This window comes from Asterias amurensis, chromosome 3, assembly GCF_032118995.1.
Source record: "Asterias amurensis chromosome 3, ASM3211899v1".
NCBI lineage: Eukaryota > Metazoa > Echinodermata > Asteroidea > Forcipulatida > Asteriidae > Asterias > Asterias amurensis.
The window spans coordinates 13,625,615-13,650,026 of NC_092650.1; the positions used below are offsets into that span (position 1 = coordinate 13,625,615).

The 24,412-nt window shown below is 38.3% G+C and overlaps 1 protein-coding gene across 2 annotated transcripts; it reads left to right on the forward strand.

Annotated features, from left to right (window-relative positions):
• The first annotated feature begins 421 nt into the window (after nucleotides 1–421).
• LOC139934430 (phosphoenolpyruvate carboxykinase, cytosolic [GTP]-like) lies at nucleotides 422–23,947 on the forward strand. 2 transcript variants are annotated; one of them, XM_071928664.1, is made up of 10 exons: nucleotides 422–506; nucleotides 2,877–2,955; nucleotides 6,575–6,838; nucleotides 7,990–8,174; nucleotides 12,912–13,115; nucleotides 13,793–13,980; nucleotides 14,849–15,187; nucleotides 17,115–17,298; nucleotides 18,851–18,946; nucleotides 19,210–23,947. In XM_071928664.1, the coding sequence occupies exons 2-10, from the start codon at nucleotides 2,924–2,926 to the stop codon at nucleotides 19,665–19,667; spliced, it is 1,950 nt and encodes a 649-aa protein (XP_071784765.1). In that variant the 5' UTR covers nucleotides 422–506; nucleotides 2,877–2,923; the 3' UTR covers nucleotides 19,668–23,947. The 2 variants fall into 2 exon arrangements, with proteins under 2 accessions (XP_071784765.1, XP_071784766.1); XM_071928665.1 differs by lacking the exon at nucleotides 2,877–2,955 and having other exon boundaries at nucleotides 423–506.
• Nucleotides 23,948–24,412: the final 465 nt, after the last annotated feature.

Below are 24,412 nucleotides of genomic sequence, written 5' to 3' on the forward strand. Positions count from 1 at the left end.
CGTCCGATCCAAGGCAACGTGTTCCTTTAAATAAAACTTCTTGATTAATTGTTATCATACTTGATTTTTTTTTTCAACAGAGAAATAGCAAGGTCCAAGTTTTAGTAATTTGAATTTTAACATGTACAATCTCCATACACAATTAATTGACCCGCATTTCGAGTGGTCGGCAATGAGATGACGAAATCACGGCGACAGATACTATTGGAATCTCGAATCACTTGTCACGTCATGAATAATCTAGAGATTCTGTGGAGTTTCTAGTCGCTGTGACCTCCCATCCAATGCCACAGCACTAGTATTATGATAATAGCGTGACAATGCTGTTCTGGTTGAAGAGTTTACTGATGACGTCATGACTTACAAGCGGTTATAAAGACTACGGCTTGTCATACCGTACTTCATAACCGGTGTTTTTTATTATAACTTGTCTGCATGGACAGACAAATACTCCAGTCGAAAACAACGAAAGGAGCTTGAGTGGTCGGTTTGCGAATCTTGTTTTGGTAAGTTGTAAACATTATTTAATAATATCGTTCGTTCTTGAACGCACTGGACACTATTGGTCATCACTAAAAATTATCGTTAGCATAAAAACTTACTTGGTAGCGAGCAATTGAGAACTCACTGTTGATAGTGTTAAACATTTTGCGAAACGCCTCCCTCTGACGAAGTAACGATAGCTTTTGAGAAAGAGGTAATTTCTCACTCAAATAGCAAAACACTTTTGGCACTGGTCTTCTTCTTTCATTGTTCTCTTGCACTTTCAGTGACCAAATGAGCCAACATTTTACAGATTTGTTCTGTACATTGACATTAATACCAAACGTGTCCAGTGGCTTTAAATAACGACATTTAACATTGTGGGTATTACCAGAGTGTATCTTTTGACATGTTCTTAATATCGTAGTTACACACATTCTTGAATTGTCAGAAATGTGGAAACTCCAATTTCAGAATCGTTTTTGCGGACCGTGTTGTTTTGATCGATTGGATTTATCTTTTTATAACCACTAATTGTTAAAAAGAACATGGAGCAAATATTGTTAAAACGAACTGGTTGCGGAGTTAGCGTACGTGATGGACAATTATATTGTCAAACGAGACACGATTAAAAGAATGAGACTTGGCCGGTTTTTTTCGTCCAACACTTTCTGAAGATTAGAAATGAAAGATATTGCCATCTTTATCGTCACGGGAAGCAGGCAGGTACCAACCACAGGGAAAGCACCTTGTTAACTCTGACGGAAGGGTGGTTTCATCATGTAATATTCTGCGCAACTTCAACACGGACATGTTTATACGGACAGTCCAGGAAACTAATACCAGAGATTATAGAATACCTAGTTGGACTATTAACTATGCGGCCACTCACTGCCGGTCAGCTTAGTAATACGTTAACATCCGTTGTCTGTTACTTTTTGAAGACATTCAATTAAAGGCAGTGGACACTATTGGTAATTGTCAAAGACTAGCCTTCACAGTTGGTGTATCTCAACATATGCATAAAAACTAACCTGTGAAAATTTGATCTCAATCGGTCATGGAAGTTGCGAGATAATAATGAAAAAAAAAAACCAACCTTGTCACACGAAGTTGTGTGCGTTTAGATGGTTGATTTCGAGACCTCAAGTTCTAAATCTGAGGTCTCGAAGTCAAATTCGTGGAAAACTACTTCTTTCTCGAAAACTGTGGCACTTCAGAGGAAGCCGTTTCTAACCATGTTTTATACTACCAACCTCTCCCCATTACTCGTCACCAAGAAAGGTTTTATACTAATAATAATTTTGAGTAATTACCAATAGTGTCCACTGCCTTTAACAGGCCAAAAAGTGGATGTTACTGGAAATGAAATTGTATAATATTCAGAGAAAACGATCTTAGTGGGTTCGGTGTCAATTGTTAAAACACCAACACGATCCAGCCTGGACAAAACATGTCGGGAACTCGGAGGAGGTTTGCGCTTAAAATTTCATTCGGGACTGGGTGACATTTTGGCCCATTGGTTGTTTACTTTTTTAGCAGACGCCTTGAGCAAATATTAAATTCTTGGGGCATTCTTAAAGCTTTATCAAAACAATGTGAGGGGGAGATCGAGTCTCGAGTTGACGTGAAGGATTCACGTGCGCCACATACTTAATATTCATGAAAAGCCGAGCCCCCACATATCAGCCAATCAAATCACGCAAAACCGCCACACCTTAAAATGCGACGTCATCGTACGTTGTACACGGTACAAAATATTGCACATAAAGATATTACCACCAATCAATTTAAGAAAAGTTCTTATTTCGAATTTCGGTTTGACGAGAACAGTTCATATGGACACAAAAGTTCATAAAATTAGTGGTGAAATTACGTTTTTTCTTTAAAAACGAGTGATGGAAAAATCCAAATCATCCAAGCGTATCGTCACAAAATAGTCTGGCTACCAACGCGTTTTTGCCAATAAGTGTACATGACTGAGCAGGATTTCAGATGGCATAGCAATTATGAATGCCTAGACGTTAGTTTCATGTCAGCAATCGTCTATCCAGTAGCCTGAAATAGCGCCCTCTTGTAGATTTACCTGCGTTTGGTGGTGGTGCGTTTTTCGTGGTTGATGATGCAGAGGAATAGCTACAATCTCAGACTTGAATCTAAGTCTAGTAACCGCCACATGCAATGTGCACTGTGATGGTTTCGTGTGTTACGTGCAGTTTGTGCAAGGAAGTCGAGTAGAGAGTGGAAAGGGGAGGTGAGGCCGCTATACACGATATACACGACACACATACACACGGTTTTCGCTTGACATTCATTGCGAAATTACAGTTGAGGTCAGAGCTTGGCTCTTCAAATCCTGCCTTTATCGTGATATTTTGTGGGTTTCTGAACAGTTAAACCATACAAGTCACCTTGGATCAGTGTGAACACCACCCTGAAGATGGCGGCAATATTACGTGGGTTTTTAATACGGTAAGTATGTTGCTTAAATTTAAGTTGATCGCTTCAGAAAATGTTGAAAAGTTTCGCAGTGGTTGTGTGTGGTGATTAACCATTCTGTATGGAATAACGCGCCATGAAAGGCCGGTCATGTTGCCAGCAAGACCGATCAGCTGTTTTCCTTCTGACGGCCAGCCACCGACCGAGAATTGAACTCGACAACACTGGACACGTACATCTCATTTTCTCTGCTAAAAAAGTGAATCTTCTTAAAGATTGATTTACAAACATGACAGTTGATCGAAAACGTAAACGTCCTATAATATAATTAACACTTTAATTTTTAAATTACATTCAACAGTTTTTTTTTCTGGGACGTGGAGGGACTGACTGCTGAAATGAACCTTGGCCATGTACATGATGTATGTAGAGGTTTTTCTACCTCCATGGCTAAACTAAAATTTAAACAGTTTTTTTTGATAAAACAATTAATGAAGACCAAAGAAAAATATGTCTGCTGAGATTTGGTTTGGTACAGTTTGCGAGAAATTGTCCCTATGAACTATTACTATGAAATAAAAATAAAAATAATATATTTTTTACAAAAAAAAAATACTGTTGTAGTATTGTTTGTTGGTTGGAATGTTGGTAAAAATAAGTGCAAAAGCGTTGGCAGGATAGGCAAAGTTTTCCCAAAGCAAAATGATGATAATTGAGTTTTCAGTTTGAAAATTTGCTAATTGAGCCTAGATGGAAAGCATACATTCAATACAAACATTTGAACTTGAGTGTATTTATAGTTACAATGCACTGTCACAAGCATCTTTGCTTTATTAGGCCTATAGTAGCATTTATAACAACATGAACTTGAACGTTTGTCAAACCGGCATCCCGTTATAGGCCTAATGTGTTTGATGGACCACCTTGCTGAGCTTGGTGTTAGTCTATTTAGTTGAATTGGGATCCCATCCAGGGTCACCACATAATCTTGAATCCTTTTATTTACACTAGTTTGATATGACCATAGTAGGAGGCGAGTCTCTCACTTATCATTCATTGCCTTCTGGTTGACGCGGTGCTCTATCACAATGGCAGATCTAGCACAATAAATCCATTGATACAATATAATACTGTTATCATTAAATTGTTTGAGTTTTGCAGACCTTTATGCACATGGGTCAGTGACATAGACACACTGAACAAATATTAAAAGGGCAGGTCTCGTTTTAGACTGATTTCACAGTGAATTGAGTTGCCATTTCAACCACTGAACACAGGCTATCATGAAAAGCAATATTAAAGAACCAATGAACAAGAAATATGGAAAACCCCTTCAAATTTTACTATCATCAAACCACATAGATGTTAAATTTGCATCGGGGATAAAGAATACTATTTTTTATTTTTTTTACCCATACACTGATGCTCTAGAATTGCAAGGGTCATGGGTTCAAATTCCACCCGAGTAATATGCCTGTGATATATTTTTTTCTTCTCGGGAGTATACTGTGCTAAGACACATCGGTGTATGGGTAAAAAAAAAAAAAAAAAAATTAACTACATTGTACATTTTTTATTACGTGTTCTTTCTCATTATCTGACATGAGTCATGTCCATAACCCGTTACAAAATTATAAATCCAAGTACCGAGCTTCATAATTGATACTAGGTCAAGGCAATGTTTACCCTAGTGATGGGATATTTGTGATAAAATTGTCTACCAAGGAGAAATTGTCTACCAATGAGACGCCAAGGTGACAATCCATTCAATGATTGGCATTCATTTTGGCACAGAAATCAAGATTGGCAGCCATTATTCAGATACTATCTTCTCACAGACACAGAGGTCACCATTAAGGTCACCGTTTAGGTTAACAGTGAAGTGTTCAAACCGACCCTATGGTGTGGCTTTGGTTAATGAGTGATGCACATATTGAGTATTGAAAATTCTGTGTTTTGCTTATAAATGTTTTTGGTTTACTGTGCTTTTCATGTGTTTGTCATGTACTTATGATTTGAATACTGAATAAACTTTGATATGTGCCACAGGCAAGACAGGTACTTACCTATATTGTTAGTGGTAAATAGAAGATAATACATTAAAGGTAAAAAGTTCAACTGTGGATTTTTTTGTGTGAAAGATTTCTATCAGTTCAAAAGTACTTCATATTCAAAGGTGCAGTACTCATCAGTGGTTAAGACATGACCTACATTAATATTAATGACAGTAAATGAAAAGAGACAATTTCTGACAATTTCTGACAATTTCACAAAGAGTTAGGACAAGTTATCTCGAGTTAGGACGAGTAAGTCGTCCTAACTTAGGATTAATCTTAAGGTCTGCATGCTACAGTGCAGGGTTGGTACTTGTCCTAAGTCCTAAGATTAGTCTTAAAGGAACGCGTTGCCTTGGATCAGTCGAGTTGGTCTTTGAAAAGCGTTTGTAACCGTTTTTTATAAAATGCATATGGGTAGAAAGATGTTGTAAAAGTAGAATACAATGATCCACACAAACATGCCTCGAAATTGCACGGTTTTCCTTTTACCTCGTCGACTAACACGGTCGGCCATTTATGGGAGCCAAATTTTTGACTCCCATAAATGGCCGACCGTGTTAGTTCGCACAGTAAAAGGAAAACCACGCAATTTCGAGGCAAACTTGTGTGGATCTATGTATTCTACTTTTATAACATCTTTCCAACCATATGCATTTTATAAAAAACGGTTACAAACGCTTTTTATATACCAACTCGTCCGATCCAAGGCAACGTGTTCCTTTAAAGGAACACATTGCCTTGGATCGGACGAGTTGGTCTATAAAAAGCGTTTGAAACCGTTTGTTATGAAACGTATATGGTTAGAAAGATGTTTTAAAAGTAGAATCTAATGATCCACACAAGTATCTCTCAAAATTGCACGGTTTTCTTTTTACGTCGCGAACTATCACGGTCGGCCATTTATGGGGGTCAAAATTTTTGACCCCCATAAATGGCCGACCGTGTTATTGGACGAGGTAAAAAGAAAACCACGCAATTTCGAGGCATATTTGTGTAGATCATTGTATTCTACTTTTACATCATCTTTCTAACCATATGCATTTTATAATAAACGGTAAAAAACGCTTTTCAAAGACCAACTCGACCGATCCAAGGCAACGTGTTCCTTTAAGTTAGGAAGAGTTTTGTGAAATCTACGGCTGGGCTCTATTTCACTAAGAGCTAAGACTGATCTTAAATGTAAATCAATCAAGAGTTGCTGAAACCATTTCCCAGTGCTAACCTGTGAAATATGCTTGACATTAAAGCGCTGAATTCCCTGCTTAGTAAGCGTTGATTCTTTGCTTATGGTATAGCAGAGCCATGAAATTTGGCCCAGCTGATTGATAAGACATACCCCTTTTGGAGACATACGCCTTTTGGCGACAGTTATTTTTTTAACTTTTATGCTCTCCTAATCCTGGGCACCCCACTGTTGTTTTACTTTGTTTTCTTAAATATTTTTAATGTATGTTTATGTGCTTGTAAATGTGATTGCCCGAATAAATATTATAACATAAAATGGCTTTCTTTCGTCTCACATGAATAAAATTCAATCCATTTTTTTGAATTACACACCATTTCTATTTTGTATTTTTGTCTTCTTCTTTCCACAGCCAAGCGTATAACTGCACTAAATCACTGGTAGCCAGTATGCCGGCGTGCAATCTCACCACACAGGTCACCCCTCCACCCAAGGTAGTTAAAGGGAAGCTTGAAGATCTCCAACCTCACATCAGACAGTACATCTTGGAGAAGGTAGACGTGTGTCAACCAGATAATATTCATATCTGTGACGGGACGGAAGAAGAAAATGTGTCCATGCTTAACCAGTTGGAAAAAGATGGCATGATCAAAAGACTCACAAAGTACTCAAATTGGTAAGTTTAAGTTAAACTTTTTTTCTTCTTCTTCTTTTTCGTCCTTTCTAGTGCGACATTCATAATTGAAGGTAGTCGCATTGCCAGATACACTAGGGCGAACCCTTTGCGATTAGTGTGTACTGGGGTCTTTTACTGGGTGAATAGTTGTTATAACAACACACGGGACCTACAGCTTTACGTCCCATCCGTAGGCAGAGCAGTGGTTAAGTGTTTTGCCTAAGGGCACAAGTGTCGGGGACTCCTGAACCCACACTCCCTTGTGAATAGGTCAGAGCTTGAGTTCGATGGCGGTGCTCTTGCTCGGTCGGCCTCAACATCTCCATGAAGGATGGATGCACTTACTCAATAAAAATGAAATTGTGTCACTTGTAAGTGAAGATGCTACAGAAATGCCATGTTCAATCAAAACTTACGTAATATATATTATTATTTGGTTAGCGGTAACACCATGTGTTTTTTTGTATTTGGTTGTGTGTTTTTAATGGATGTGTATTTTTCCCCCTTTAAATTTCTTCGTCCTATTTAAAAACGTTTTTTTTTTTGTAGTTTTCAAAATGTATGTGTGCTTGGATCTAGTGCTTTTTTTAAATGAATGTGCAATGTTTTTCTGTGTAAATTTGTAATATTTTTATCTTAAGTTCATTTCTGTAGTTTGTTATTAGCTGGGATCCATGGGAGATCAGTGAGTTTTTCTTACTGAATGGATTTCCCAGGATAAACAAGAAATAAATAAATAAAATAGATAAATATGATCGCGGAGTAGATTTTGGGGATTTTTCGAGACACTTCTCAGTTCTGAAAAAATTGTCCTGCTTTTTAACTTCTGGTTATTATTATATCAATTAAATATCAATTAAAGGCAGTGGACACTATTGGTAATTACTCAAAACAATTATCATCATCAAACCTTTTCCACAAATTTGATTTCGAGACCTCAAGTTTAGAATTTGAGGTCTCGAAATCAAGCATCAGAAAGCACACAACTTTGTTTATTATTATCTCGCAACTTCGACGACCGATTGAGCTCAAATTTGCACAGGGGTGTTATTTTATGCATATGTTGAGATACACCAACTTTGAAGACTAATCTTTGACAATTACCAATAGTGTCCACTGTCTTTAAATCTTGATATGTTTGTCACTTTTAGCTGGTTGGCGAGGACTGATCCTAAAGATGTTGCCCGAGTGGAGAGTAAGACGGTTATCTCAACACCCACAATGCGAGAGACGGTACCTATTCCCAGAGAAGGTGTAAAAGGTACCGTAGGGAAATGGATGTCGCCCGAGGACCTCGAGAAGGCACTTGGTGAACGCTTTCCTGGATGCATGAAAGGTAAATCTAGTGCATTCCTTATGTTGTTTTCGGGAGACCTGTATTAAATAAAGTCTTACCCATAGCTCTTGATTCTTTGTGCAAGACGACATTTTTTCTTGATCTTCTATTGGATAGGTTCTTAAATAAATAAAAGCTGTAGAGACTATTTGGTGCACTGTATATTAGTTACATGTCTGCCAGTTTGGTTGCTGGGGCTGCATAGTCTGCAGGAGCTAAAATGGTTTCGGCGATGCCTATTGGCCTGAACAGGGATAGTTTCTGTGTAAAAAAACTACTATTTCCTAAGGTCAAAACGAAAGGTCTACTGTTAAAATGGTGGAAGCAATTTAAGGGGTTGTGTCGTCATGCTCAAAGCAGGCCTGTGTCTGCACATGAAATGAGCCGTTTGCGTGTGAGATTTTGATATCGTCTGGTACACTATTGCATTATTATAAATGCAGAGTATAGGAATTGAAAGGTAAATGTTTGTTGCAATTTGCAATCATCTCTGTTATACTGTTTCATTGGTTACTTCGAAAAGAATACAGCAAAAACAGTTTAGTGAATTTTGGGAAGCAGGTACTATCTTTGAGCCGTTCGTAGAGACGCATTCTTCCCCTTTATTGTCTAAAATTGTGTTTGAAGGGTTGTCATGGTTGCAGAGTGTTTTTTTTGTGTTTATTGTCAAAAACAATAAAAGGTTTGATGAATGAGGGCTGGTTCCCTAAAAAACATTTGACCTTTTTTTTTGTTTTTTTTTTGGGGGGGGGGGTTCAGTTGAAGGAAGAAAATAAACTTCAGTTTAACAGATCCATCAGGTACATGTTGATATTTCATCTGAAAAATTGTATCGATACTTTTGATTTTAAGCTTTGTTAGAATGACAGGACTCTCTTTAAGGCATGCAAGTTTTCCTTGGATCAGCTGATTTCTTTTTTCCTCGTGAAATTCCAGGCCTGTCAGTTTTACCATTCAAAATTTAGAAATTCTGTACAAAATCATTGAAATTTTGTTAATTCCTCTTTTCTGTCTTCATTGAATAAACTAAATCTATGGAGGATCAATCTTAAGACAATTTTAACAATTCATGGGACTAAAATAACAGCACTGGCTCATAGTCATCCGGATCTGGCCATTCTAGTGCCACAGTGGATCAGTTTATCGCATGATGCTGAAATAGGAAGTCCATTTATAGCTGGTTTGTAATACAAAATGCCCATGAGCAATGGATACTGTATGGAGTTCCATGAACCTGCAATGGATATGGGGTGATCCTGTAAAGGTCAAATGACGGTCACACTAACTGACTGATGCATGCATCACATAGTCAGGTGCAATGGAACATGCTCACTGTAGTGTAGGCAGAGGTCGTCGTAAGAATACACTTATTGTAATGCATGTGTTTTGTACTCTTACAAAGGTGTGTAGGATTAAATAGAGAGTGTTGATGTCATTGTCAACCCAGTCTGGCGCCACTAATGCAGACACTTTCCTCGTACGTTTCTTGGTACGCAATTCATTTTTATGTAGGTCAAGCTTCAAATATTAATAAATATAAACTGAAGTGCACTTAGAGGAAAACTGTAAGGTCTGTGGGTTAGATTGAAATGATGTCGATTACAGGTGTACACTGTACAATGTTGTATACTTGAGCTTTGTAATGGAGATGACAAAACAGATAAAACGCCTTGTTTGAACTATAAAATAGAGACGACAAAACAGAGATAAAATGACTAATACAGTACTTGAGCTTTTAAACTAAAATTATGATTTTAAGAAGTTATGTTTCTAAGTTCTAAAATATATGTAGAATTTAGTATCTGATGACTCATGACCATATTCCAGCTTTATTGCAAAAAAATAAAAAAATAATATAATTTTGGAAAGTAAATCTAAGATTTTTAAAAGAAATCATGTACCCCTGAGTGCCTAATGCTCCCACATCAGGGTACACATTGCATTTAATTGAAAATGATTTGCTGAGATACAATTTCATGTGAAACGGGCTTGAAGAATGTTTCCGAATTGAAAATAGTGAAAAATAACACTTTTTAAGTAAGGTCAAATAAAAATAATATCAGTTGATCGTCTGTGTTTTTCCCCAAAAGAGGATGATGGCTTTTTTTCTTTTTTTCTTTTTTCTTTTTTCTTTCTCCAAGATGGTCGTTTAGTGTTTCAAATCAAACAGGCCACCAATTCTTCAGTTTTGAATTTTTTGAATTTTTTCAAATAAAAATAAAGAATAAAAAAAGGTGCGGCCCCAAGAAAGGATGCGGGCGAGGACGATCAACTAGTATTTTGTGTTTAATGAATGCTGAACACAAGCTTAGCAATGCCTGTTTGTTTAACTTAGAAAATGGCTGCTTGTGCGCAGGCCAAGCGCGCAGGCCAGGCGCGTATATAGGCCAGTGCGCCCTCTAGTTCTTCAGACCTTCGTTTATAGAAATAGAAGGAGCTCTTTTAATCGCTCTCCTGAGAACACTCAGGAGCTCAATTTGAGCTCCTAAAAAATCACTCTTCTTAGATTGTCCAGGAGCTCAATTTGTTTGACGAGCATAGTAGCATACTCAGTTATGAAACACTGTTTCTTTCCTTCATAGTGTAGGTTACGTACTTCCTGTATGTTTCCACACCATCCAGAGGGCTCGATAATGGGTTATGTTGAAATCACAGGATGGAATTGTGAAATGACCTCTAAATCCCACCTTTATAGTTTGCTAACAGAACACTAGTTTACTTAACCGGCAACATGAGGTACATGTCATGTAGATGCATACATGTACATGTACATGTAATAAAAGAGCATTTTGGTATTTACTGTTATCTGAATGTTAGATAACTGTGTATACCAAGCAATCTGGTTTTATCTCTTCACACAGTGTCAAACTGCATAATAGATAGGGATGTAAGAAATCCAAATGGAATATGATAGGCCTTTGTTTTAAAAAAAATATTTCTGCTTGACCATGTACATGTACATGTAGGATGTTTAAAGGCAGTGGACACTATTGGTAATTACTCAAAATAATTATTAGCATAACACCTTACTTGGTTGCGAGTAATGGGGAGAGGTTGATGGTATAAAACATTGTGAGAAACGGCTCCCTCTGAAGTGGAGTAGTTTTCGAGGAAGAAGTAATTTTCCACAAATTTGATTTTGAGACCTCAAGTTTAGAATTTGAGGTCTCGAAATCAACCATCTAAACGCACACAACTTTGTGTGACAAGGGTGTTTTTTTTCTGTCATAGTTATCTCGCAACTCTGATGACCAATCGTGCTCAAATTTTCACAGGTTTGTTATTTTATACACATGTTGAGGTACACCAAGTGAAAAGACTGGTCTTTGACATTTACCAATAGTGTCCACTGGCTTTAACGCTTGAAAACGATTTTGGCTATCTTTAGGGAGGTTGGGTTTTAGACTAGAAAACCTGCTTCCCAAATAAAAATTACCATAAATTTTAAAGTGGACGACACTGCGTTTTGGGGGTAAAAGTACTAAATATTTATTAAGCTATTATTAGATTTACCAAAAGAAAAGTAGAAAAAGGGTGAATGGGCTAAGCCTGAAAAAAAAAAGGTCCTGGAATATTTTAGTGTATTAGGTTAGACCTGGCAGTCTGGGCTAATACTTGGTCTATGACTTAAAGATGTGAACTTGACACTTGTGTCCTTCAGCGAGACACTTAATCATTGTTGTTTAGTCCTATGTCCTTTGAACGGAATGTAAAGCCATTGGGCGTGTGTGTTGTGTTTTGTAACCCAGTTATTAAATAAAGAAAAGGGCTAATGACCTAGGCCCAATTTCATAGAGCTGCTAAGCACATAAATTTGCTTAGCATGAAATTCCATTCTTGATAAAAACATGTTTACCAACAAAAGTTCTATTTGATGCATATTGCCCGTTACTGGTATTCAGCTGTTGTTTGCTTATTTTGAAAATCACATGGAAATTTGGTTAGAAATCCTGATTTTATGAAGGCCAAAATTTCATACTAAGCAAATGTTTGTGCCTCGCAGCTCTGTGAAATTGGGCCCAGGTATTTCTGGCAGCACAATGACATTGTAAATCCGTTATTTGCGATACCGAGAATTGATAATAATTGTTTTAATGTTTTCTCAAAAAGTAAAGCATTTCATGGAATAATATTTCAAGGGAAGTCTTTCACTATTACCTTCTGTAAACCCTGTAAGTTATTTGTAAATCTTGGAACTTTTAATTTTTGTTCTGTTCAGAAAGTGTCCAATGACTATAAACAACAAGCTATGGAAAGTTGTCAGTCAACAGGCTGTTAAAACAGGCCACTTAAGCTGAGAAAAAAAGGGATAAAAAAGTGGAAATAAAAAAGTAGGAAAATACCTGTTGATGTTGAGTTTGAGAAGCTCATTATTTATCATTGACATCTTGATAACTTTTAAGAGCAACTATAAATATAAATATTAATAGTAAACTTGCGGGTACAACCATTAGTAAAATCTCTTTTGAAGGACTGGTGGCTCTGAAAAGAGCCGGATGTTTCAAACAGTATACTCTGCTCTACTTCAGCTCGTCTTCAGAAGTTGCTCCTGAAGACGAGCAGAGTATACTGTTTGAAACGTCAAGACCAAATCTATTCAGAGCCACCACTCCTTCAAAAGAGATTTTACCCATAGTCGTACCGGCAAGTTTACTGTTCAGATTTATATTTATAGTTACTCTTATTCTCCACACCATACAAATCTTCAAACACCATTTTGATTACTTTTGTCTACAGGCAGGACCATGTTTGTGATTCCATTCAGCATGGGACCCCTCGGCTCACCACTGTCAAAGATCGGTATTCAGCTGACAGACTCGATGTACGTTGTGGCCTGCATGAAGATCATGACCCGCATGGGCAAGAAGGCCCTAGCGGCCCTTGGACAGGACGACTTTGTGAGATGTCTTCATTCAGTCGGGCAACCTTTGCCCATGAAGAGTAAGTTTTAGAGAGAAAAAAAATTCAAAGGCCTGTATGCTTCGTTTCGAAGAGCAAGGGCATCAAGGCATTTTCTACCCTTGGTAATTGGCACCCTATGAGTAAATTGTAAATTTGTACAGGAGCATTTCAAGGGCACATATTAGGGCATTGAGGCAATCACCGTTCCCTCCGTAAAGTATAAGGCCTACTTGAAACATGAATTCGTATCGGAGACGAGAATGCACTTCCACACAATCTCAACCACGAAACGGCTCCCTCTGAAGTGGAGTAGTTTTCGAGAAATAAGTAATTTTCCACAAAATTTATTTCGAGACCTCAGGTTTAGAATTTGAGGTCTCAAAATCAAGCATCTGAGCGCACACAACTTTGTGTGACAAGGGTGTTTTTCTCGCAACTTCGACGACCAATTGAACTCAAATTTCCACAGGTTTGTTATTTTATGCATATGTTGAGATACAGCAAGTGAGCAGACTGGTCTTTGACAATAACCAATAGTGTCCAATGTCTTTAATGAACAGGAATATTTGTGTACGAAATTTATTTATAAGTTGCTTTTTAACCCTCTTTTTTTCTCAGCAATCTGTGGTCCCCACACATACCTGTATGAATGTTACAACAGTAGGGCTGGAATTACACAAGACTTGTAGCTCATAAATCCATCTCTTTTCTTGCAGCCCCCATGGTGAATAACTGGCCTTGTAATCCAGAGAAGACGTTGGTGACACACATACCAGACAGGAGGGAGATCCAGTCTTTCGGCAGCGGCTACGGAGGAAACTCTCTCCTCGGCAAGAAATGTTTTGCACTTCGTATCGCCTCCAGGATCGCTAAAGATGAAGGATGGCTGGCCGAGCACATGCTGGTGTGTACAACATGCATTTGTTTTCAATTCTAACAAACATGATTTCAATTAAAAATTGTGCTTAATAGACCTTTCCATTTTTGACAATCGAAGTGCGCCGGTTGGCATTGCTGGTCGAATGTAAGCAAAAACACTCAATCGTGTTATAAAATAAAAATTGTGGGAAAATTCAACATTTTCTGTCAAGATTCATGAGCTGAAGTATCTCTTATGATTTTTTTTATTTGTGACAATCGAAGTGCGCCGGTTGGCATTGCTGGTCGAGTGTAAGCAAAAACACTCAATCGTGTTATAAAATAAAAATTGTAGGAAAATTCAACATTTTCTGTCAAGATTCATGAGCTGAAGTATCTCTTATGTTTTTTTTTATTTGTTTCCAACAACTTTAAAAACATATTTTCTAATTATTATTTGTGTATCATTTCAACAAACTATGGCTATCCGTTTTTGATTTGCATTTTTGGCTTTCCATTGTTTTCCAACCTGGGTTGGCAAAAACTTGGGCTGCGACGTTGCATAAGAAAGGTCTTTAGACTAGCGTCTCAATGCTCGCATTAAGAAAGCATACATGTTGTTTACCAAAGTATTACATTTAACATAGACTTTATTGCAAAAACTCGGTACGAGTGCTGTAGGCGTTGAATGAGGTGCATGCTGGTCTAGCTAGCGATCAGGTTTGAACCCTAGCTAGACCAGCATTTGATCGCTAGCTAGATAAGCATGCACCTCATGTAACAGTTAGTGTTTGAGCAATGGGTATGTGCAAAAAGTTCTATGCCAAAGAGATTTTGTCTTTTTTGTTCAGACATTTTTGATTGAGAATTGCCAATTACAGATAATAATTATTATATCCTTTTTACAATTTCAGATCCTAGGTCTAACAAATCCCCAGGGCCACAAGAGGTATATCGCAGCGTCTTTCCCTAGCGCCTGCGGCAAAACAAACCTAGCCATGATCACGCCCACACTACCCGGCTGGAAAGCAGAGTGTGTCGGTGACGACATCGCCTGGATGAAGTTCGACAAAGAGGGACGGCTGCGTGCTATCAACCCCGAGTATGGATTCTTCGGCGTGGCCCCTGGTACATCCGACAAGACCAATCCCAACGCTATGAGGACCTGTGAGAGTAATACAGTGTTTACAAATGTTGCCGAGAGGAGCGATGGAGGTTTCTTCTGGGAAGGACTGGAGAAAGAAATACCCAAGGTAAATTTCATAACTTACTCTTCTAATTCTTCTGGAATGACTTACTTCTAAGGGATACTCAGAAGTGGCGTCTACTAGAGTTTGCAGATCTGCAAATATCATTTATAATGAGAAGATTGTGAAGATTGTTATTCTTAATAAAACATACCCTGTATAACAAAGAGATATCCTGAGATATTATTTCACTATTACTATGACGTCACACGGCTCAAATATCTGACCTACAAGATGTCGTCTGTGCGTGTGTGTGTGTGCGCATGTGCCGTAGAAATCAAACCTGGATGTTGCGTGCTGGGTGCTTCGATGATGTACGCGCTTGGACGCTCATACGGTTTGCCCTACAAGGTGGCAACTTTTCAAAGCAAAAAGGGTTTATTCAATACGGTCTATAGTGACGTCGCAGTTTGATTTAACCCCAACCACCCACAACCCACTAAACTGTATGATTTGTTTGATTCTGCTGGACCACCCAACTGTACAGTACAATGGTTGTACGTAGGGCTTAACATTCTCCATAACGTCCTTTAATATTGTCTGTTTCTTAAATTGTGGCATAAGGAGGTTAATCCATCAGTGGTGCTACTATTTGTTTTTTCTTTAATATGTGTATGTATGGTTTCTTGATCGTTCTTATAATGGTACTTTGCATATTTGTACCTGTGAAATTAATAAATGAACAAATGAAATAAAAAAATTGAACCATTGATGGCATGAAGAGGACGAACAGCTATATTTCCTCAATGCTATTGTTTGTTTAACCATTGTTATTATTCATAAAGATACTTTGATATCAATTGCAATGTTATTGTCAAAAAGTTGTTTGATTTCAAACTAGCCATTGTTGTTTTTTGAAAAGTGAGTTCTTTTGGCGTGTGTAGTGACCAATATCAAAATTAAGTTTTTTTAATAAAGTTAAATTGAGTTTGTTTAGATAAGATGTAGGAAATAAAACTTCAGATTAGAAAACTTCAAGTAGGGACTCTAAACTCAATTCACTATAAGGTTAATCATGTTCCAGGGCCGTATCAGACCCCTTGCAGAATGCACCCCATAAGAAAGCGCGTTGACCTTCGGGGTTAATTCCTTTGTGCAAAAATTGGACTCCCGAACTGGCGGACAAATAGGCGCTGCGCACTGTGCAAGGGGTCAGTAGGCAAATGGAAAATGTTAAAAACATGAATAGGTAAAAGAAGTAAGCTTGGGCGATTATTACGATATTATCGAATATCGCGATATTAATTTGGACACGATTTCGATATCGAATGGATTTGGTTTTAATCGAAATATCGATATATCGCGATATATCGCAATATATCGCGATAATCGCGATATATCGATATATCGATTAAACATCGCGATGTATTTGCTAGCTGATACCCCATAGGTTTGGAGTAAAACCAGAAGAATAGGTCATTAGAACACCTCTCTTATACTAGGACTGTCTCTTCTACAACTTTCACTTGGAGTTTCAAGACTGATGATGTCAAATTTCATTAGTCGCGATTATATCGAATATCGCGATATATTGTCGGCGATATATCGTGAATAAAATAAATCGATATCGCCCAAGCTTAAAAAGAAGGCAAATATAAATGGTGCAAATTAGTCCAGTTTGGTTACTTCATTTATTTTGGACAGGCTTAACATGCACTCTCACATAATTAATCATTTTTAAGCTTAATAATAATACCTACATGCAATATTTAGTACGCTCTCCATAATACACTGTATCACAATGTTTACACAAAATAATAATACACAACATACAACTGAAATTTCATCAGAAAAGGTACATACACAATATTTGAAAGGAATATGGAAAATAAAAGGGTTTAAGTTAACTGAAAGGGAAGAGGTATGTTTTCGAGACTTTAATTGGTCTGTGGAATTATCTTAACTTTTTTTTCTTCAAATCTCTGTCTCCTAGGATGTGTCGATTACATCATGGTTAGGTCAAGAGAATTGGACGAAAGAGAGCGGTAAGCCAGCTGCCCATCCCAACTCTCGATTCTGTACCCCGGCGTCTCAGTGCCCCAATCTTGACCCTGCCTGGGAGGATCCAGAGGGCGTGCCCATCGATGCAATTGTGTTTGGCGGAAGGAGACCCAAAGGTAAGAAAGTGAAACACAGGACTTTCATTTCTTTTCATTTCATTTGCCAGCAAACATGAAAAACACAAACCATTTACAGCTGACATTCCCAGATGGTCATATACAATAGGGGAATGGTAAAAGTCTCTGAGTGCAAGCACTAAAAGCTGACACATGCTTGGCAGCTGTTAATGGAATTCACTACAATGTATTAAACAATTGCACATCAAAGATTTACAGGTAAAAGCAATACAATGGTTGTAAAAAAAAAAAAAAAAAAAATATGTAAAAACACTAGCAAATTACTGAGAAACCTGGCCTGGCCGTAGGCAGATACAAGGATTGTGTAGGAAACGGTGACGAAACAATCGAAACGCACAGATTTGTACGCGCGGTGCACGGGATTGGCCAATGAACAACCTCCTTTTCACCTCTAGGTGAGGGCACCCTACTGAAATGATGTCAGGTGCATAAGGTCAGAAAGTCACTTTCAAAGTGGCTGACCTTTTGGTTAACCCTTTAGCCCGCATAACGCCCGGAGGCGCCCTGCGTATGACCGCGTATACCGCCCGCACGCGCCCGCGCAGTTTGACATGGTTTAATTTGAGTTATACACATGCGATTACAACGCAGCAAACAGCCGTAGATAGAGCGCGATCTCAAGATGACAACAGTCTAAAAATAGCACAAGGTCCACATAAGAAAAAATGACGTAAGGTTCAAAGGTCGAAAGTCATTTCACAATCAAACAACGCATGTATGAGTGGGTGCTTTTTCTCTGTGTGGAGCCGTACGTTTTCTCTGTGTAGCCGGACCGTATAGGGGATGTACCACGTACTACGCGCGCACGTACACAGTAATGACAGTCAAACTTTCTGGTGTTTTTACACACGGAATACCGCAATTTGAAAGGATTTTACAAAAGATTTTAGGTACAGACGGTATCTGTTGATAATAGAGGCATTCATTTTCATTTCTCAAGGTATGTTGTGATTATTTTCAACCACTTTTTGAAGCTTTGTTTTCCTGTCGGACGACAGTAAACTTGAGAAAACTTGTGTGCACAACTTTCCATGTAAACAAACCTTCACTTGATACGCAAACAAAGTTTTCAATTTTTTGTTGATCTCTCTTGTGTTTCCAACTTGAAATCTTGAATTTTGTGAGACAAACAAAGCAACTGTGACAATCATCCGAAAGATAATTTCATCCTCAACAAAATAAACCCAACTTGTAACACAAGAAAATAATCACACCGACAGTTATCCGACGATTTCTGGATGGGACCGGAAATCGATTGAATATTCCTGGCGCACTAAGGAGCGTGTGACATTATGTTTAATGTTGCGTGCGTGCTAAAGGGTTAAGCATGAATTGTACATTGGACCAACGGCCTGAGGTCTCATTTCGATAAGCGTAAGACTTCCAGTCCATTCACTGCAGTTAAGTATTCAGTGCAATTATGTACTACCTGAGTAAATATTGATGCTATTTTTAAGATGAGATAAATTCTCTTTAGTTTGATTTTAGCGATCCCATCTTATTATTTGGTGGTACATTTTTTTTACTCCAGGTGTCCCTCTTGTCTACGAGGCATTTGACTGGAAACATGGTGTCTTTATTGCTGCTGCTATGAGGTCAGAGACCACAGCTGCTGCAGAGTTCAAAGGTGAGAGGTCACAAAGGGTCAACTGTCTTACGATGGTAACCAGCTAGCATTATAAACTCTCCTTATGATTTGATAGATGTTAAACCTCAGGGACAAAGAATATTCGTTTTTGTTTTACCCACAAACACCGATGTGCGTTAGCTCTGTATACTCGGTACTTTCCCGAGTTCTGTGAAAGAATCTCCTTATGATGTTCACCGATATAATATGATTCTGTAAGATTGTAAACTCTGACATTTTTTTTCAAATTTGTTTTTTTTCAGGCAAAGCTATTATGCATGATCCCTTTGCTATGCGTCCATTCTTCGGCTATAATGTTGGTCACTACTTCCAGCACTGGTTGGACTTCCAGCAAAAGCCAGGTCTTCAACTCCCAAAGATGTTCCACGTCAACTGGTTCCGTACCAGTGAGCAAGGCAAGTTCCTGTGGCCAGGATTTGGCGAGAACACAAGAGTGCTCGACTGGATCCTGAAGCGCTGTGATGGGGAAGATGTTGCGCAGAATTCCGCGATCGGACTCGTACCCAAGGAGGGCTCCCTCAATGTTGACGGCTTGGATGGACCACTTGACATGAAAGCGCTTTTCAACATCCCCAAGGATTTCTGGATGGAAGAAGTTCAGGAGATCAGGAAGTACTTCGAAGACCAAATCAACGACGATTTGCCCAAGGACATTAGCAATGAGCTCAACTCATTAGAAGATCGTATTAAAGCAATGTAAATACATTAAGTTCTTTATATTCCACATTGGAAAAATGCAAGAGTTGTTGAAAAATGACTTTTTTGAACAGCTATCACAGGGCAATTGCACGGTTTCTCATGTCACATCGGCCAAAATTATCAGAAATATGACTTTCTCAATGTTTTTTGTGTGATTTGGCATATATGAAAATTAGTTATTATTGAAAATTTTAGTAGGTAATCACATCAACTCGTTTACAAAACCAGGTTTTTTGATACTTGTGTCCAATGTCATGTTAGTCACTGTGGAGTTATCCAATACACTGCAGAAAAGCAGTCCGAGGCTCGCTTTCAGAAATCACTAAGGCTCATCTTAAGATTCATTCTTATTATTGCCATTGTGATAATTTGGATTGTAACATCACACTTTGCAATTAATAGTGATACACAGTGAAGATGAGTATTAACACTTGGGGAAATCGGCCCCTGGAATGTAGTGTTGTATAAATAACCTGGACGTCTAGAGGCATGCTATGCGAGGGCACCTAGGCCAAACGCCAGCACAATGACTACCATGCCAAGTTCCGCAAGGACTATCGTCCCTACAGCTGGACTAAGTTAGCCCAAACCCTGTTTAGTTGACTACGCTATTTAAACCTTTTGGTAATGGCCTACCAGCCATAGTTGCATCGCTGGTTTTCAATAAGGGAATCAATGTGTGTTGAAGAGGTTTTCAACTTGTGGTTTAATCCCAACGAGGCCTGGTTCTTGATAATTTTACGGAATGATGATTACCGAATCACTATGATTCCCATTCATAAATACGTTTTCGGTCAAAAAACTTCAACACTTTTGGTCAATAGTAAAGTAAATGCAAAAATTATAATTGTTCAATGATTTCTTTCAACACAACACCCCTCCAGCTAATGAAATGGTAAGGCCCTCCGCCGCCCTCGGGTAAACAACTCCTTATAAGGGAATGCTGTGTGCATCGCGTGATGTGGCACAACTGTCCTGGCCGTTGCTCTTAACCAATAGGAATGGAGAAAGTTCGCCCATGTGTCACGCCCATGTTTCAAAACTTTTTTACTGGTCATAAACAAAGGTTTCTACACACCCACGTGACGCGCTCTCCACCAATAGTAATAGCGAAACTGTCTGAGGTATTTATGAATATCCATTTTCATAGCACAGTGAAGAGTGGACCAGTTATAAAAAACTTTTAACGTCCGTTGAAGTCGCCGGTCAAGTTGACATGACACGACTACAGTCGTTTGCACTATAACTCCTGCGCGCATGCCCTACATAAGTCACTTAACAACCACTAGTGAGCCATTAGTCCTTGAACGAACTTGACTCTTAGTGTCACTTCGAGGTCTGGAACAAATTTCATGGCTCTGCTTACTGAGTAATTGTGTGCTTACGGTCGCCGTTCTCTGGCAAAATGTCTGCCCTAGCTATTGTAGCCAAGAGTGTTTACTTATGTGAAGTACACATACACTGGTGGCATGGTTGGCTTGTGGGTAAAGCGCTTCCCTCTCACCAAGGTGACCCTGGTTCGATACCCGGCCAGGGCCATATGTGAGTTGAGTTGTGCGTTGGTTCTCTGCTGTGCCACGAGGGTTTTCCAGACCATCCGGTTTTCCTCCCTCGGGAAAAATCAAACACTTTCGATCTTGGCTGTGCTCCGTGGTCATATTGGGTTGATGTGGCTGGCAGCTGAATGCGCCCTTGAATGCCCGCTTCTCGAACACGTTGTAGCAGCGTCCTTCGCAATTCAGCTCTTGGCTGCGATTAAGGATGATTAGCCTCCCAAATTATTATAAGAAAATGTTCCTGTTATTAATTTAATGATACATGCTTACACTAAAGCATAATTGAACAAAAGGAGCTTGGTAAAAATATCCATGAAGCTGTATGAAGTAATAATGTGGATGTTTATGATGCAGGATTAGTGTATATCGAAAGATAAAATTGATTTATTTTTTAAATCATAGTAGACAAACTTTGAGTGGCGTGTCACTGAACAATTTTGTTTTCTTGTTATTAAAAATGTGTTTAATTGAAAGCTTTGTACATTTGAGTTAATTTTTACAAGTTGATCACTTTATTATGCGTATATGTTTCTGTCTCCTGCAAATTTATATGAAAGAAAAACAATAAATGGTGGTATGATACTGTTTTTGTTTATAGATAAGGACATACAGACTGCCTTGTTAATGGGTTGCTTGATGTCGACAGGATTTGAATTGCATTTCATCAACTGTTTGACATGAACCATAGAGTTATATTTAAGAACTAGAGGGCGCACGAGTGATGCTTCTTGCACAAAGGCGACGGGACCGCAAGGAAACACGTGCGCGCCATTATGTACGCACGTTGAATATGAAACATGATGGAGTTTGTGTTTATTGAACACTACGCAATGCTGATGTGTTCAACTTACAAACTGGCCACACAAACACACGCTTTGGGATGCCAGTTTTGTCAACTTAGAAAATGGCCGCTTGCGCGCATGCCTGAGCGTGTATATAAGCCAGTTTGCCCTCTAGTTCTTATATAACTCTATGACATGAACAGATACTGGGCAATCCATCAACTGTATGTTTTGGGCAATCCATCAACTGTATGTTTTGAACAATCACTTGGGTAACATGACATCATGTCCTAAAACTGCCTAAAGCCCAGTTCAATCTTCCTCCCAATGCGAAGCGAATTTGACGTTAGTTTGACGTCACAACTTTGTTTTCGCAGGGAATGTTTCGCAATAGTTGAGGAGCACAGCTGCTCAACTGCTGGGAATTATTCGTCGCGAATATGTGACGTCAACATTCGTATCATTATCGCAGGAAGTGTGAACCGGGCTTAATACAAAAAAAGGAGCATTGTTTATTCCTGGTAAAATGAAATGTCCGAAATTTTCACTAAATGTTTGTGTGTTTTAGGGAAAAAAAAGATTTAATGAGTGAAGATGGTGGATTGAAATAGTCAAAATCATAGTGTATAATTTACAGTGGTGGTGTTTTTATGGGGCAAATTGTATATTTATTTTAGTCTAATCAATAAAATATATTTATGTAGGAAAAAAAGGACTTAAAAACTTTGTGTTATTTCATATTTTAAGTATCTCAGTATAAACGTGTATTACTTTCTTTCACCTTTCTTGTATTTTGTTAAACGCAGTTATGAAAATATCATTTCAAACACTTAAAGGAACACGTTGCCTTGGATTGGTCGAGTTGGTCTTTGAAAAGCATTTGTAACCGTTTGCTATGAAATGCATATGATTGGAAAAATGTTGTAAAAGTAGAAATACAATGATCCACACAAACATGCCTCGAAATTGCACGATTTTCCTTTTACCTCGTCAACTAACCCGGTCGGCCATTTATATGGGAATCAAGTTTTTGACTCCCATAAATGGCCGACCGTGGTAGTTTGCAAGTATAAGGAAAACCACGCAATTTCGAGGCAAATTTGTGTGGATCATTGTATTCTACTTTTAAAACATCTTTCCAATCACATGCATTTTTATAACAAACGGTTACAAACGCTTTTTCTAGACCAACTCGTCCGATCGGTGCAAAAATGTAGGGTAGCAGATTGTATGGTTTGAATCAATCTACTTGCAACTGAAATTTGTTCATATTTTAGTTTGAATTTCGGTTAGGTTTTGACAAAAATACGTCTGCATAAATAGGTGCATAGCTGTTATGTGTGATAGATTCAAAGATAAGGTACACGCTTCCCCCAGCTTGTCGGAGTGTACCACATTTTGACTCGAGACGGTGGCAGCAGTTTTGGCAACATTACCTGGTGCAAACTCTACCTTATCTTGATTCAGAAATAATATGTTAGCGTAAACAGTAGAAGCGCTGTTGCACAAAAGCTGTACCATATATTGATTCATATTGAACCAGTGGAGGCAGTTTTGCCTACATTAGTAATTCTGTACCATGCAAACCAGTTTTGCCTACATTAGCAATGCTGTACCATATATTGATTCAAAGAGTAAGCGGACCAGTGGGGGCTTTTTGAGCTTCATTACATTAGCAAAGATATTACAGTAAGCAAACTAGTTGGGCAGTTTTGCAACATGGTGCATTTTTTTATATTATTCCTTTGTCACTGTTTGTTTTGATTTTAACTTGAAATGTTAAAGGAGCGTTACAGAATTAAGAAACAAAAATCGCAAAGATCACAGATTTACATGAAACTAACAAGGTCTAATGATGATGATAGTAGAAAACATCCCTTGATATATTTCTGTCTGAAATGTCATATTTGATGAGAAATAAACAATCTAACTTCGCGTATGGAGTTTATCGCTCAGTGAGCGTTTTATTCATTTTTATGTTGGCATCGATGCAACGCAAAATTTGTAATTGGTTTTTCACTCTCTCGTAACCCAGATGGCCGATTGTTCTCAAACTTCTACAGGTTTGTCAGTTTATGGCGGATTACATAAAGTGCTTAGACTGCCAGCAACTATTTTGTTAGCAAAAACCAATTCTGTAATGTTCCTTTGTGAAGGCAGTGGACACTATTGGTAATTGTCAAAGACCAGACTTCTCACTTGGTGTTTCTCAACATATATGCATAAAATAACAAACCTGTGAAAATTTGAGCTCAATTGGTCATCGATGTTGCGAGATAGTAATGAAAAAAAAAAGCACCCTTGTCACACAAATTCTAAATCCGAGGTCTCAAAATCAAATTCGTGGAAAATTACTTCTTTCTCGAAAACTACGTCACTTCAGAGGGAGCCATTTCTCACAATGTTTT

Excerpts from the sequence above, each read along its gene's own strand:
- LOC139934430 (XM_071928664.1), top strand. The coding sequence starts at position 2,924 with ATGGCGGCAATATTACGTGGGTTTTTAATACG. Across the intron at positions 6,839-7,989 it reads CTCACAAAGTACTCAAATTG|CTGGTTGGCGAGGACTGATC; the intron begins GTAAGTTTAAGT and ends TGTCACTTTTAG. Across the intron at positions 18,947-19,209 it reads AGCTGCTGCAGAGTTCAAAG|GCAAAGCTATTATGCATGAT; the intron begins GTGAGAGGTCAC and ends GTTTTTTTTCAG.